The 15,455-nt window shown below is 38.4% G+C and overlaps 1 protein-coding gene across 3 annotated transcripts in view; it reads left to right on the forward strand.

Annotated features, from left to right (window-relative positions):
• Window positions 1-15,455, forward strand: part of LOC129244546 (neprilysin-2) — a 97,808-nt gene that overhangs the window by 79,597 nt on the left and 2,756 nt on the right. For 2 of the 3 annotated variants that reach the window (XM_054882246.1, XM_054882237.1), the window contains 8 exons: window positions 3,342-3,475; window positions 5,328-5,705; window positions 5,782-5,996; window positions 6,076-6,252; window positions 6,323-6,699; window positions 7,093-7,125; window positions 13,031-13,440; window positions 13,504-13,754. In XM_054882246.1, coding sequence (XP_054738221.1) covers window positions 3,342-3,475; window positions 5,328-5,705; window positions 5,782-5,996; window positions 6,076-6,252; window positions 6,323-6,699; window positions 7,093-7,125; window positions 13,031-13,440; window positions 13,504-13,754 — 1,975 coding nt within the window. The remainder of the gene's footprint in view (window positions 1-3,341; window positions 3,476-5,327; window positions 5,706-5,781; window positions 5,997-6,075; window positions 6,253-6,322; window positions 6,700-7,092; window positions 7,126-13,030; window positions 13,441-13,503; window positions 13,755-15,455) is intronic. The other variant, XM_054882254.1, reaches the window with a different exon arrangement.

Here is a 15,455-nt window from a genome sequence, read left to right on the forward strand (position 1 = left end):
GCAGCGACAGCCAAGCTGCGCTCATAGCCTTAGACAGCCCCCCAACCACTTTAAGGTAGTCGAGTCCTGTAAATCTAGGCTGAATTTTGTCGGTAGATGCTAATATGGGCCCCGGGACACTTGGGTATCGCGGGTAACGAAATCTCTGATTCTTTAGCCAGAATGGGCTCTGAGGACATCTTTATTGGCCCGGAGCCCGTTCTGCCACTCCCTTCTGCAGTAATCAAAGCCACCGTTAGCAAACGGGTTACTCTAACCCACAAGTGAGCTTGGCAGGCTGAGAGAGGCTGCAGATGGACAAAACTGATGTTACCTGTCATGTCCGACCGACTGTCGCAGTTCCTCCTGTCACTAAGCAGAGGGACTGTAGGCAGCTGGTTGGAGTGATGACGGGCCACTTTCTATGGGCAAAGCACATGGAAAAGATGGACATCTCAGACAGTGCATTCTGCCCAGCACGTGGGGAGGAGGATGAGACAGCGGACCACTTTCTGTGCGTCTGCCCCGTCTTCGCTCGAAACAGGCTTGAGGTCTTTGGCACTGATGTGTTCAGAAGCGACCACCTTGGCTCCATGGCGCCACACTCAGATTTCTTCGGAGGTCGACTAGATTTAAAGAAAATTAAAAAGGGAGCCCGAGTGCAGCAGAGTGGACTTAATTGTGTCTGAGTGCTGTACTTGCTTGTCTGTCCCGACAAGAAAGAAGAAGAAAAAATACGTAATTGCTTACAACCCGTAAAATTTTATTTATTCTTCTAAGCTTTTACCATCGCCTTCAAAGTATTCCCTCAATTCAAAGGTATTGTCACTACCAGGATATATTGGCTTGGGGAATAGGTTTGTGGCGTTTTAACCGAAGACTTTTATTTACCACCTCTCGACCAATTTGTTGATGCCGTTTCGCCAAAAATCGCCTGGTCTGGTGTCAAAGAAGTTGCTGAGCCAGTTTTTAAGAAACTCTTTGCTATCGAAGGTGACGCCCTTCATATTCTTTGACTGGGAGCAAAAAAGATGGTAATCGGTCGGTGGAAGGTCCGAAGAATACGGCGGATGCTGAAGGACCTTCCATTCAATCTCTTGGAATGCGGCTTTGACCACTTCTTCAAGGAGTATGGTTTGATCATGTTGATCAGGTCTTTTCAGTATAATAGCCTCATTCACGCGGTGAAGCCGGGCAATGTAGAGCTGCTTGTTGACCGCGGCATTCTTCTCGAACAGTTTCCAGCGCACGATGCCCTCCCAGTCCCACCAAACACATATCATGATTTTCTTTGGATGAAGATGCGGCTTGACTCTCGCCTTTTACGTATCTCCCGGAGCCAGCCACTCCTTTCTTTGATGTTTTGGCACCATATCTCATTTCTTGTGACGATTCGGTGCAAAAAGCACTTTTTATTACCGCGTGTTGCTCGATGGCGGGCGAGATGCTGCGAAGTAGTTTGAAGGCGACTTTCTTTGTTTTTGTCGTGAGACACCCAGGCTCCAATTTTTTGGCAAAACCCCATTGAATGAAGGTGATTGAGAATCGTTTTATGATCGCAGCGCATTTTTTGGTTCTGGTTTGACGACCGTTCGCCTTCAAAAGTGAGTTGAGACGTTCTTCATCGAATTCAGAAGGCCTTCCGCTGGGAGACGTGTTGTCGACGTCAAAGTCGCCATGTTTGAACTTTGAAAACTATTTCCGTGGTATAGAATCGCCTATGATACCTTCTCCATACACGTCGCAAATGTCCCGTGCTGCTTCTCCAGCTTTTTGACCTCGATGAAAAGCAAAGAAGAGCAGGTGTCGAAAATGTTGATTTTTACCTGCTGGGTATTCCATTTCTAAGCCTCAAAATTAATAAAAAATTAAATAACTCAAAAATGCAATTAACATAGTTTTGTAGAGCAGAAAGAGTTCTATCGAATGAATACTTACCCTTTGCCAAACAGCTAACCAATCGTTGTAAAATAAAAGAAAATATAAAAACGCTATGAATCCAATAAAATGCGTGTCACACATAAAGCATCTACGACCTGTTGGATTTCCAGCGGCGGAAAAAAAATTTAAAATCGGTGGAGTGATTTTTGAGTGATGCGGTTTTTTAAATGCATGGCGGCGCAAAAATAATCACTGGCCTCGTACGTCAATCATATTTGACGTTTGTGAACTAGACAGCTGCCGTATACAAACAGACAAGCAATGGGGCGCATAAAGTTCAAAATAAGGGCTTCCATTACTCAACATTGTTAACTTATTTTATTTAGTAAAAAAGTTGTTCAAAAACAAAGTTGGTTGATTAATTTTGGGCCACCTTATATTATACAATATGTTTTGTATTTATTTAATTAATTGTGCATACTGAAATTTCTCACAGACTAATAAAATGATTTTGGTTTTATTTAGTAAAAAAGTTACTCAAAAACAATATTGGATGAATAATTTTGCGCCATCTTGTGTCAATATAAAAAAAATAAATCCTAAACAGAAATTCGAACTTGCAATACCCTCTATATTTAGTGTTTTGCTTTGTAATATAATAACATTAAACTTCACCATTTTAGCTCATTTCTAGCATGACAATAAATATATTTTTATTTTCAGTTATTAAAAGTTTTTTGAAAAAAAAAATGTATCGCAAAAATAAAAAAAAAATTATTTTATATTTTTCTACCAGTTACCCAAAATTTTTTCAAGTGTTTGGCATGTGCTTTTACATACGTGGTAAATAAATAAAATAAACAAGTTTCTATGTGTACTCCTTGTTTAACTACCGCCAAACATACCTATCCTATACCCCATACTCGTTTAAAAGCCGTCCCCTTTAGGAGATACGCGTAGTAACTACCGTTTCTGGCCTCAGCAGGAGTTAATTTGCCAAAGCATAAATTAATGTCCGCACGTGAGTTGGTTTGACTTCCTACTTATGTTTCCGCTGCCACTTCCCCTTCTGCTATCTTCCCATTCACTATCAGACCTTATATAGAAGTGTGTGTGTGTGCATACATGCATATGTGTGTACCTCACTCCTCCTGTGCGTATGGCTTGACTGTAATTGAATAAAAAGTGTGATTTGCTTACGGGCTGAGTTGTTTGGTTGGAGGTTGAACTTGAATTATTGCAAGCAGAAAAACAAGCAAAGCAGGCAATTTTCTGTGTTTTCTTTTTACATAACTTCTCATTACTCGTCTTCAATTGCCAAGAAACGAAAACTCCTTTAATTGAAATCAGTATTTGCTATTTGGCTTTGATGTTATTAACTACCGAAAATCAAGGCTTGAAATCAAGCAACTTTTAAAATAAAATATGAAATATTTATGCACTCATATTAAATTTGTATTTCTTTGTTTTTTTCTTTTTAGAAATCCCAATTGGTGGCGTAGACGTACTACACTGGAGCGATGCCTTGTACTGATCAGTATTATTGCGTTGATCGCAGTGATTGGTCTAGTCATTGGACTGGTTTCTGTAATACTCTCAAATCGTTTGGCCGAAGGTGAGTGAAATAACAAAAAATATTCCTAATAGAAGAATGTAGAGAAGTTTTACCTTTTTATTAATTGTGTCTGTTCATCGATCATTGAGGCTCGAAAAATTAATGATCTGAGCCGGATAACTCAAGTGGGCCACTTGGTTTGTAGGTCTTGCAGACTATCAGGGAGAGCTCAGAGATGTGCCCATATGATTTGTACGTATACAGAAAGTGCGTTTCAGAAGCCTGAAGACAATTGCATACATTAGTTGGGGAGAGGGGAGAATAAAAAATAGCGCAAGATGCGACTAACTCTCATTTATGAATGAAAGATATGCCCAGGATGTTGCCTTGAGTTGAAAGTTCAGGAAGTCGTCGGCAAGAGCGGTATTATAATATGTAGGTACACGCGTTTGAGAATAGGGTTCAAAAGGCCAACATTGCATTGCATACAGGCAAAAAAAGCGGTCCGAAGCGAATGGGCATTAATACCTCGTATGAGAGATTGGCGTTACACTTCGGCAGTTCAGCCTATTTGCAATATGGAATACTTGCCTGGTGGCCATCAAATCAATAGGCAAGTTATATGAAACTGCGAGTAAGGTCCAAAGATTGCTATTTTGTGTATCATCGACATTTTTGGGACTATCCCATATAAAGCGCTCGATGTGCTGGTCAACTTACCTGCCCCAAAGCTCATAGGAAAACAAGCGGCCGCCGCTTCAGCGCTTATATCTTCAAGACTAATAACTCGTCAAGGGGAGAGTGGGAAAGTTAAAGACCATGGAGAAGGGAGAAAATAAATATTTACATGAATGGAACCAAGCTAGAAAATAAAGTCGGCTATGGAGTTTTTTTTTTCAAAAGAACTAGGAATAGAATCATCTGTCCGACTTCCGGACTACTGTAGCGTCTAGGAGGAGAAGTCTTAGCCATAAAGGAGAATAACATTGTACCTTAACACAAACGCTGTAGTAAAAACTACGATAAATATCTTCTCGGACAGCCAGTTGGCCATCATATCAATGGAGGTACTTATACTAAGATCAAAGGTTGTACAGGAATGCCCGGCAGCTCTAAATGATTTTAGCACAGTTTCCAAGGCCAGCCTTATGTGGGTGCCAGAGGCTAGAAAGGGTACTAACCTTCCACTGCTTGTAAAAAGAGGCAATATTGGAATTCCTATGGCAATTTCCAAATTAAGGACAGAAAAATATATTCTCCAGGAGGCCAATAGGTCATGGAGAGAAGAAAATACTTATATAATATTTCAAACAGGCTAATTTGGCAGGGAATAGATAAGAAAAGGTGAGTAGAATTACTCAACCTCTCAAGAGAGAACATCTCGTATCACTGGCTTAGCAATGTATAATTGGCTGTTAGGTAGGCTCATGAATACTGCAGAAGTTGTAGAGGTTAGGAAGAGGAAGAAACAATAGAACACTTGCTCTGTAATTGTCCAGCCTTAGCTGGGAGTAGAGCAAGGTTTTTAGAAAAATACTCTTTTGACTCTCTTACGGAACTATCCGGTGTTGCGATAAAACCTATCCTACGTTTCATAAGAGCATCTAAATGGTTCCTTGATGAATAAGCACTTAGGTTTCGCTGCTGCACAATGGTACCATAATGGGCCTATATGGTCTAAGTGAGTTGGCTGTTCTAAACCGGCTGCCATAAAAACCTAACCTAACTTAACGCGAATTTTCAATTGATTTTTTTTCACATGACTGTTGAAAATTACAGATCCATACATATGTATGTGTGTGTTCAGCGCGTAAAATATGAAGGAAATGACACAACTCGCACACACAATGCTTTCAAATATAGTTTTAAAATGAAGAAAATTGTATTCTCTCCTCCTCTTTTTGCCTATTAGAGCTGAAAACATCCACCAGTCCCCCAGAAGCGCTACAAGGCCCTAGCCGACCTTCAGACAATGAAGTCATTGTACCACCACAAAAGTCACCGAAAGAAGATGTCTGTCTCTCAGCCGAGTGCATACACACCGCTTCTGCGGTATTGAGCAAAATGAAACCGGAGGTGGAACCTTGTGATGATTTCTACCAATTCGTTTGCGGCACTTACATTGAGGAACAGCTAATACCCGATGACAAAGATTCCCTGAATACGTTCTCGCTCATCTCGGATAAACTGCATGAACAATTGAAGGAGATTATTACCGAAAAGCGACCGGTAACTGAGCCCAAGCACTTCCAGCTGCCGAATGCGCTTTACATGGCGTGCATGAACAAAAGTAAGAGACTGCAGAAGCATTTGGATTTATTTAATATAATTTTTTTTTCTCTTCGCACTTTCAAAACTCCCCCTAGCGCTTATTGAACAACTGGACGCCTCACCTATTGCCAATATTGCCAAATCACTTGGCGGCTGGCCTGTAATTGTCGGCGATTCTTGGGATGAAGACAACAGCTGGAACTGGCAAGAGACTGTGAAGAAGTTCCGCAAGATAGGTTTCAGCATGGATTACATAATGGATTTCTCGATTAGTGTGGATCTGAAAAATAGTGTAACGCGTATTATTGATGTGAGTGAGATCTGCATATCTTTGTGGGGGCTCTGCGAAATGTAACTTTTTTTAATTTTATATTGTTTTACTTCCTCAGTTTGATCAGTCGGCTATTGGCTTGAGCCGCGAATATCTTGTGAAGGGCTTTAATGAAACTCTGGTGAGCTCTTACTATGATTACATGGTCGATATGGCAGTGCTGTTCGGCGCTGATAAGAAAAAAGCGAAACAGGAATTGCGTGAGTCGCTTGAGTTCGAGATGGCGTTGGCTAATGTGAGCGTTGCAAATTTGTTGATAACTCATATGGATTCTCAATTCTCAAATTGCTTTTTATGTTCTTCAGATCTCGTGGCCTGCTGAGAAGCGTCGCAACACAAATGATCTCTACAACATACGCACGCTGAAGGAACTGCAAGAGACCTATCCTTACGTGCAATGGGTGGACTACACGAACGCCTTGCTGCCGGATAAGTTAACAGTGGACGAAGATGAGCCTGTGAATCTATCTGTGCCCAGTTTCTTTGAGGCTTTAGGTCCTTTATTGGAGCGTACACCCAATCGTGTGATTGCGAATTATATGATGTGGCGCATTCACGCTTTCTCCGTAGTCTTCCTCTCCGAACAGTTCCGCAAGCGACAATTGCAATATGCGACCGCTTTGTCGGGTCGTCAGGAACAGGAGGCGCGCTGGAAGGAGTGCGTGGATATCACTAGTGGCAGGTAGGTGGTTGTTTAGCCATATGACTTCTAGAAATTGTGAATGCAGCAGAAATGTTTAGGTGTGTGCTGCTCGTCAATACGTAGATAAATGTTGCTATGCACTTGTTACCTGATGCTTCGGTCCGTAGTTAGTTGTGAATCTTATGAATTTATACAAATATATATTTTTCACGTTAAAATACATATTCCCCCCCTGAAAGCGCGATTCCAATTGGTGATTACTAGTCGCATTGGTGTTTTTTGCAACGAATTAAAAATTGTTCCTTGTCATTTATTTTACTTACGTCTGTATGTGTTTTATGCATTTACTTGTATTCTGTCTTAATCTGATTCTATGCTAATAATTTGTAAATATATATCAGTATTTGTTTTGTTTCTATTTTTATTTTGCAGCGATTTCGGTGATATCGAAGAAGAAGTAGATGGGTATTAAAATTATTAACAGAATTATCTGCTTTTCTTTTGATTTGATTTGTTTTTGTTTTTCTTAGTTTCGTTGTTTTTTTTTTTTTGTTTTAACTGTTTGTGTTGGTTTTTATGATTATGGTTATTCACAATTCGATCCTAATAGCATATTTACACTCACTTTTGTTATTAGCACTAGCGGAATGGTAATGAACTCACAAATTTTAGCACTATTTAACAGAAGAAGATTTGTAGGGCCTGTAAAAAATCTGTTTTGTATTAGATATAGGTCTAATAACTGCATATTATGCTTACACTGCCACGTTTTATAGGCTAAACAGTTTTGAAGCGTGCTTAGCTTTTTTAACATTTGTAAAATTTTTACTCAAAGTAAACAATGCAAATTTTTTGTGAAATACTTTCAATCTGCTGCGTAAAATTCTTATTGCAGTGTGATAAAATGCATAAACTATATCAGCATAAACGTAGTATAACGTTCAATTTTTTTTTTTAATTTCATAAAATTCTTATTTTAGTGTGATAAAATGTACTAAGTAGCTTGTCCGTGAAAACATAGTATAAGGCTAAGTTAGGGGGCACACTTTGTTTTTTTTTTTCATAAAACTCGTATTAGAGTGCGATAAATATATAGGTCGTCGGTGTAAACATAGTGTAAGGCAATGCTAGGCGGCACACTTTTCAATTTTTAGTCAATGTAAACGTGATATAAGGTTGTGTTAGGCGGAACTCTTTTCAATTTTTAAAACATTTCATAAAATTCATATTTTAGTGTGATAACATGTACTACGTAGCTTGTCAGTGTAAAGGTAATATAAGGCTAAGTTAGGGGGCACACTTTGTTATTTTTTTTAAATTTTCATAAAAGTCTTATTGTAGTGCGATAAATATATAGTTCGTCGGTGTAAACGTAGTATAAAGCAATGCTAGGCGGCATACTTTTCAATTTTTAGTCATTGTAAACGTGGTTTAAGGTTATGTTAGGAGGATCACTTTTCAACTTTTGAAAACTTTTCATAAAATTCTTATTGTAGTGTGATAAAATGTACTAAGTAGCTTGTTAGCGTAAACGTAGTATAAGGCTAAGTTAGGTACCACACTTTGTTATTTTTTTTTTTAATTTTCATAGAACTCTTATTAGAGTGCGATAAATATATAGCTCGTCGGTGTAAACTTAGTGTAAGGCAATGCTAGGCGGCACACCTTTCCATTTTTAGTCATTGTAAACGTGGTATAAGGTTATGTTAGGCGGAACACTTTTCATAAAATTCTTATTTTAGTGTGATAACATGTATTACGTAACTTGTCAGTGTAAACGTAGTATAAGGCTATTTTAGGTACCACACTTTGTTATTATTTTTTTTTTTTAGTTTTCGTAGAACTCTTATTAGAGTGCGAGAAATATATAGCTCGTCAGTGTAAACGTAGTGTAAGGTTATACTAGGGGGCACACTTTTCAATTGAAAAAAAACCTAAAATTCTTATTGCAGCGCGATACACATTAAATATAGCTCGTCAGTGTAAACGTAGTATAAAGCAATGCTAAGCGACACATTTTTCATTTTTTTTTTAATTCCATAAAATTCGTATTGCAGTGTGATAAAAAATATAACACGTTTCAACTTTTAAAGATGAAGTCAGTGCTATTGCTTCGTAATTTAGCCTAGAAGATATCAAATGTATATGGGCATGCGCACTGGAACACTAGGCAGCTATAACTTGCTCATACTTATATAATAGTTACTTGTAACTATCACCAGAATTTAGCGAGATATAAACTAATGTATAGGGACATACCTAAACGTTCAGGATGACGAGAGGAATCGATTGAGCTACGCAAGTCTTTTCGCCAGGCTGTGTACAACGATAAGTCGGGAGAGAACTGAGATTTCTCTCTTATGAAGCATAGGTTTGTCCATATAATATAGAGGTATCCAGATAAATCTAACTTTCGCTCAATGTACACGACGCTGTCACTATTCCGTTCTTCCCAGAATGCGATATCGCTGTTGAAACTCATATTTCTTTTGGATGTCTGGCAGGTTTCTAAGGCGCAGCCATTCACATTTTATCATTTATTAGATATGCCGAGGCCTTTTAACCTCATAGTGAATTGACGAGAGAGCCTTGAGCCCAAACAAGTTGTATCATAATGGGCCTCCAGGCTTAAGTGGGCCTCTCTACATTCTCATGTAGTGTGAAAACCGCCGTATGCTAATCCAAGCTTAGTATACATATTGGACTTTGCAATTTTAATGATGTGAACTCGTATTCTTTTCTTATGTCTGGGACATTTCACTAAAATCACTAGCAGTGTATTTAGTTTGAGTTACATTCGAACTAAGGCACGCGTTTGCTTCTTTAACTTGACCTATCACCTTTCTTCCTGTATGGACTCATAGCTTCTAATCCTCTTCTAATAGGCAATTATTAGTGCACTTTTGTGATCTCTCGCACGTATTTTGGCACTCGCTTTAGCTGTGTTCTATTCGTCACCATTTAATAGTTTAACTAATGAAAATTAATAATTTGTATATAAGTTATATCTTTTATCTCTATTTCTTTGTTTTACAGCGGAGTAAATGAAATCGAATTTGATGTAGATGGGTATTGAGTTTTACTAATTTAAACTCTGCTCTCGCTAATCGTTTATGCCGTACTATATTGCTTTACTTTAATCGCTTAACCGTTTCAAATTATCTATTCAAAGTTATTGCTTTTATATTGCCTAAGATTTTATAAGTTGGCTTCAGCTTTCTTAATTTTCATACAAAGTCATTTTCATACCCCAATTCGTAGAAAGAGGTCTTTGAAAGCAAGGAAAATATCAGACATCATCTATCTTTTTACTCAGCAGTGTGAAAGTTTGGATAGTTTAGAGACGACTATTAAAAAATAGTTATGCTATTCAGGGCTTGAAGCTTACAAATGTTAATGATCTAACTTTAGTAATAATATTCATACGAGTGCAGATATCTAAGAGTCATATCAAGAGAGAGAGAGAGAGGCATAGAGTAAACAAGGGCGGACTTAAATCAAAGCGAATGTTGCGTGGTGATGTTTCCAATAATTTTGCTAGGGATTAACAAATTGTGCCAGCCAGTTTGACGAACGCACAGTTGAAGTTTCTTTATTTTCATTTTAGAGTGTTTTTTTGGAAGAAGGAGGCAGAATAAGGGGGAAAAAACTGTTTGGTTATGAAGTTTGCTTACTAAAACCGAATGTCGTTGTTACCTTGAATAAATATTGCATGGATTAGAAAGTATGCAATGATGATAGATTTACCACGTTTCCTCTTTGACTGTGGCGAAAAAGAAATTAGTGATGATAGCTTCGGCTACCACGTCACTTGGGAGATTCAGCCGTATTCTGCACATTCATTTCACACATAATCACACACTCGTCCAGTCAGTCGTTGTTCAGATAGCCATCAAGTGTCATTGGTTGATTTGTTTTCGCATATCACCAACACAATCTCGGTTTTTTTCTAAATACAGCCCATTTGACGTCAGCCCTTCAGCTGATTCTGTCAAATTCGTTCAGAACTGAATAAAGGTCTGTTAAAGAGCTCAACTCTGAAAGACTTTTCACAAAGGGAAGTGTGTAGAAAATGCACGTAGGGGCTAACAAAAGTTCGGTAAATTGAATTGAAAAAGGAAACGTTTTAATTTTAATCTTCATTATTTTTTATCTACTCCGCATAATCACCAATAATTTCAATACATTTTTTTTAATCTGTAAGTGCTCTGTTTAACAAAGGACTCAAAATCGCAGCTTGCAGCTTCTTAAGTTCAGCTTAACAGCATTTATTATCGCTCGTTTTTCCCATTTTCAAATACATTTTTAAACACCTTTGGTAAGCAGTTTTCATTATATCATTTGGTAGTCACTGTCTGACAATAGCAGCAAAAATTTTTGCGCTGGTGAAGTAAACTGAGATCATCACTTTTGTTGCTGACTTTTGCTGTCTGGCTTTCACAGGCGGATTTGCTCCTTTTGGGCGCTATGCCATGGACTGCTGTTTGGTTTTCGGAGTGATAGTTTTTGTGACTAAAAAACCAACTTTAGTCAACTATTACAATCATATTAAAGTTTCTACATTCTCTGTTTTCGCATTTTCTTAAACAAAATTGAGCAAAATTTACTTTAGCTTCTTTTTGACTCTCATTCAAATTTCGATTCTCATTCAAATTATTATGCAATATTGCGCTACTGCCATAGCATTCAAGTCGAATTCACTACATATCATTTTTGGTGTAATTCGTGAGTTGACATCGAAAGTTGTACAGTGTGGAGTAACGAATTTCCCACTGCGACGCTGGCGGAGTTTCTACTGGCATTGCATCAATTATTTTACGTTGGAATTACCCCGCCATAAGGGGTTGAGGATAGTCAGAGGCCCGAAAAAATTATGATTTTGAATAATTTTTTTTTGCTAGTCAGTTGTTTTATTTTACAAAAATAAAAATATAGTAATAATACATCATTACGACTTGACTTAAGCAAAATAAAAAAAATTTATATAATTGTAAAAGTTATCGCTGTTTGTGTGGAGCCCGTTTCTCCAGAAGTCTCTTGCGGTGATCATCACAAGTGTTTGGAGATTCAGCTAAAATCAATCGGACAAGAGAAACTAATTTTATTAATAGATAATTTTGTGCTTGATCGAAGCTTTTTATTTTTTTCAAAATTAACAATATGGCGGCCTTCAGGAAATGTTTTTCAGATTTTCGAGAAAAAACCCGACAATTAATTGTTTAAAAAAAATCAAAAAATTTAAAAAAAAACCTTCGATTAGCACGAGTTTTTCATGTTTTTCAAAAGCAGTGTAAATTTTGTTGAAATCTAGCAAGTGGTTTTTAAGTTACAGTGATCAACAGTTCAAAAAACGTAGTTAAAGTTTTGCTATCGATTGCCGATTCGCCTGAGCGCCCTTTGTTAATTCTTGAATAATTCGAAAAGTATTTGTCGGATTCACTTCAAATTTTCACAAAATATTTTTAAGATATAATGTTTTAAGAAAATGCAAAAAAATCCAATTTTTGGAAAATTCTGACTACCCCTAACCCCATAATACACGTATTTGCTTTTGTTCATTGCTTTGTGGGTATGGTTAGGTGTACTCTCATCCAGTACGCATCAGTGGCGGATTTCATTACAAATTTTAGAATAAGTCTAGTTTTAGAAATACATATTTAGGCTTTGAAATTTGCATCAACTCACATTTTTGAATTTTTTTTGTCTGAAAATTTTTGAAATATTTCAAACTTTATTATTTTGCATTCATATAGTGTTTGTGCTTGTATTTTGCTAGGCACTTTCGCGCTTTTCAGACGAATTTTTTACTCCGATTTTGGCACGGTTTTAAAATTTATGCACCACTTCTTGCACTTTTGTTCAAACGATCGGCTTTCCAGTCTATTTATGCAAAAGACTAACAACGCTTCACCCATTTGTTCGATTGCCTCCATTATATATAATAGCATTCGCATTTTTATAGGATTTGCAATTACAAAATTTTCAAATTTTTCGTTTTTGAATATTTTTAAAATTATTTTTTATTTTTACCAATTAAAATTTACTTATTGTATTTTATTATTCTTTTTTATGTCCAATTTCTAACATATTTGAACAACGTCCATATGGACACATCGTTCGTTCCTCATGGTCCTTCATCGTGCCACATCGTATATAATCGTCTCTCATTGTTCCACAACGTATTTTATCATCTCACATCGTTTGCCACCGTTAAACATCGCCTTTTATTGTTGTTATCATTATTGTTTTTAATTAACATACCCCACCTCTCCACGTTCGTTTCCTCATGCGCCCATGTATTATCCATCTCTTTGCGCCAATATTTTGCCTACCACCATCATCACCTCACATGGCTCCATTTGGCGCACAGCTTGGCCATTGCCGTTGGTTCGCTGTATGTGCGCAAACACTTCAAACAAGATTCCAAAGCCATTGCGTTGGATATGGTAAACCAAATTCGTGGCGTCTTCGACAATATACTCAGCGAGGTTGATTGGATGGATGAGGCGACCAAGAAGGAGGCTAAGAAGAAGTTGCACTCGATGACTACACACATCGGCTATCCAGATGAGATGTTGGATAATTCAAAATTGGAGGAATACTATCGCAACTTGGATATTGATCCCAGCAAGTATTTTGAGTCCTTCCTTAAGATGAATGTCTTCGGCACCGATTACTCGTTCAATAAGCTGCGCTTGCCGGTCAACAAAACGGATTGGGTGCGTCATGCCCGGCCAGCCGTTGTGAATGCTTACTACTCGTCGATTGAGAATAGCATACGTAAGTTGATAGTTGTCTTGTCTAATGATATTAAGGTTTTCAACTAAATTTCTCTGCTTTTAGAATTCCCCGCTGGTATTCTGCAAGGTCACTTCTTCCACGCTGCGCGTCCTAAGTACATGAACTACGGTGCTATCGGTTTTGTTATTGGCCATGAGATTACACACGGCTTTGACGATCAGGGACGTCGTTTCGATTTGCAGGGCAACTTGTTAGACTGGTGGGCGGATAATACGCAGAAGGCCTACCTGGATAAGGCCAAGTGTGTCATTGAGCAGTATGGCAACTTCACGGATCAGCAAACGGGTTTGAATGTAAGTAGAATTTCAAATGAAGGAATGGAGGGAGATATTTTGTGCACATTCCAAGATCTAATTTTGTATTCAGCTTAGCTTAGAACGAGTATTGAGGAAGTCTTACCTGAGCTTCTGGATGAGCTCGTTTACAGATTTATTTATTTGAGCTTCATAGCTCATAAGATGTTGGCGCAGACCAGCTTGGTGCCTCTAATCACCTTTTGAGAAATGTGAATGAAATCTAGTAAATTGTCTTGCGCTTAGTTAGAGCTGGATGCTGCGAGGAGGTGCAATGCATTATTTAAGCTTCGGGATGAGCTCTGGTACGAATGTAGAAATTCAGTCTTGTGGCTCGGGGGACTCTTGTAATAAGTCGCGCTTTTTGAGAATAGCTGGATGCTGCGATGAGTTGCGATGTAACAGGGCGAATCCACTTAGTCATATGTGTCCTAGGAGGGAAGCCACTTAGAGTAACAGAAAGGGCAAAATATCTAGGTCTTGTACTAGATAGGAAGCTAAATTGGGGGCTCACAGTCGCAGACAGAGCACGCAAATCTACATATGACCGCATTGTACTCCTGCGGAAGTCTTATTTGGAAGAAATGGGGATTGGAACCTAGAATGATACATTGGCTCTACACAGCAGTGGTTAGGCTAGTTCTCTACTATGGTATTGTAATATGGTGGGATGCCCTTGAGAAGGGTGTGAACATCAAAAAACTTGACAAGGTTCAAAGACTGGCATCTGTTCTGATAACCGGTGTCAACCACACCATTGAAAGCATTATATGCGACACTAAACTTCCTTCCGGTGGATCTGTAAACAATATATAACGCACGCAATGCGGCAATAAGGCTGAACATTCTAAGTAAGTGGTCAAACACGGATTATGGTCACGGTAAAATCCTGACTGGCTCTTTGGGGTTTGCTGGACTGATGGAATATGCACTCCCGCCTATATTTGGCATTACAACGTTTATGACCCTCCTACCCTCAAGGGAAGAGTGGGAACGAGACGATGTAAGACAGGGCGAGTTCATCCATGTATACACAGATGGCTCAAAGCTCGAGGGCAGAGTGGGTGGAGGTGTATATTCCGAACATCTGGAGATCTCCTTCAGTTTTCGGCTCCCCGACTACTGTAGTGTCTTTCAGGCAGAACTGATGGCAATAATAAAAACCGCGACACTGAAACAGTGTGTTGCGTTATCCGGAAAGGATATCTACATTTTCACTGATATCCAAGTGGCGATAAAATCCCTCACAAAATAGTCGACAACGTCCAAAGTAGTCGTGAAATGCCACACATCTCTTAACGAGATGGCTGAGTTATTTTACCTAAAGGTAACATGGGTTCCTGACCATCGCGATATTGAGGGTAGCTGTAGAGCCGATGAACCAGCGAGACTCGGCACCTAATTGGCTGATGAGTACATAGATAATGACATAGGGATACCCTTACAAACGTGTAAGCTACTCGTCCTTGAAGAAATTGTAAGGAAAGCAAACGAAAGATGGCGTAATGAAGCCGCTTCAATCTAAACTAACCTAGTCATATGTGGGCGATTCTCTTGCAGTACAACTAAGAAAAAAATTGAAAGAAGAAAAATATACTAAAATAAATATTGAATGGTAACGATTTTTAAGTCTTTATAGAAACCAGGCGTCTCGATTAGAAAGTTTTATTAGGTAGGTGGTTAGGTAGGTAGAAGTGGCAG

The sequence above is a fragment of the Anastrepha obliqua genome, chromosome 1 (genome assembly GCF_027943255.1).
Source record: "Anastrepha obliqua isolate idAnaObli1 chromosome 1, idAnaObli1_1.0, whole genome shotgun sequence".
In the NCBI taxonomy this organism is placed as follows: domain Eukaryota; kingdom Metazoa; phylum Arthropoda; class Insecta; order Diptera; family Tephritidae; genus Anastrepha; species Anastrepha obliqua.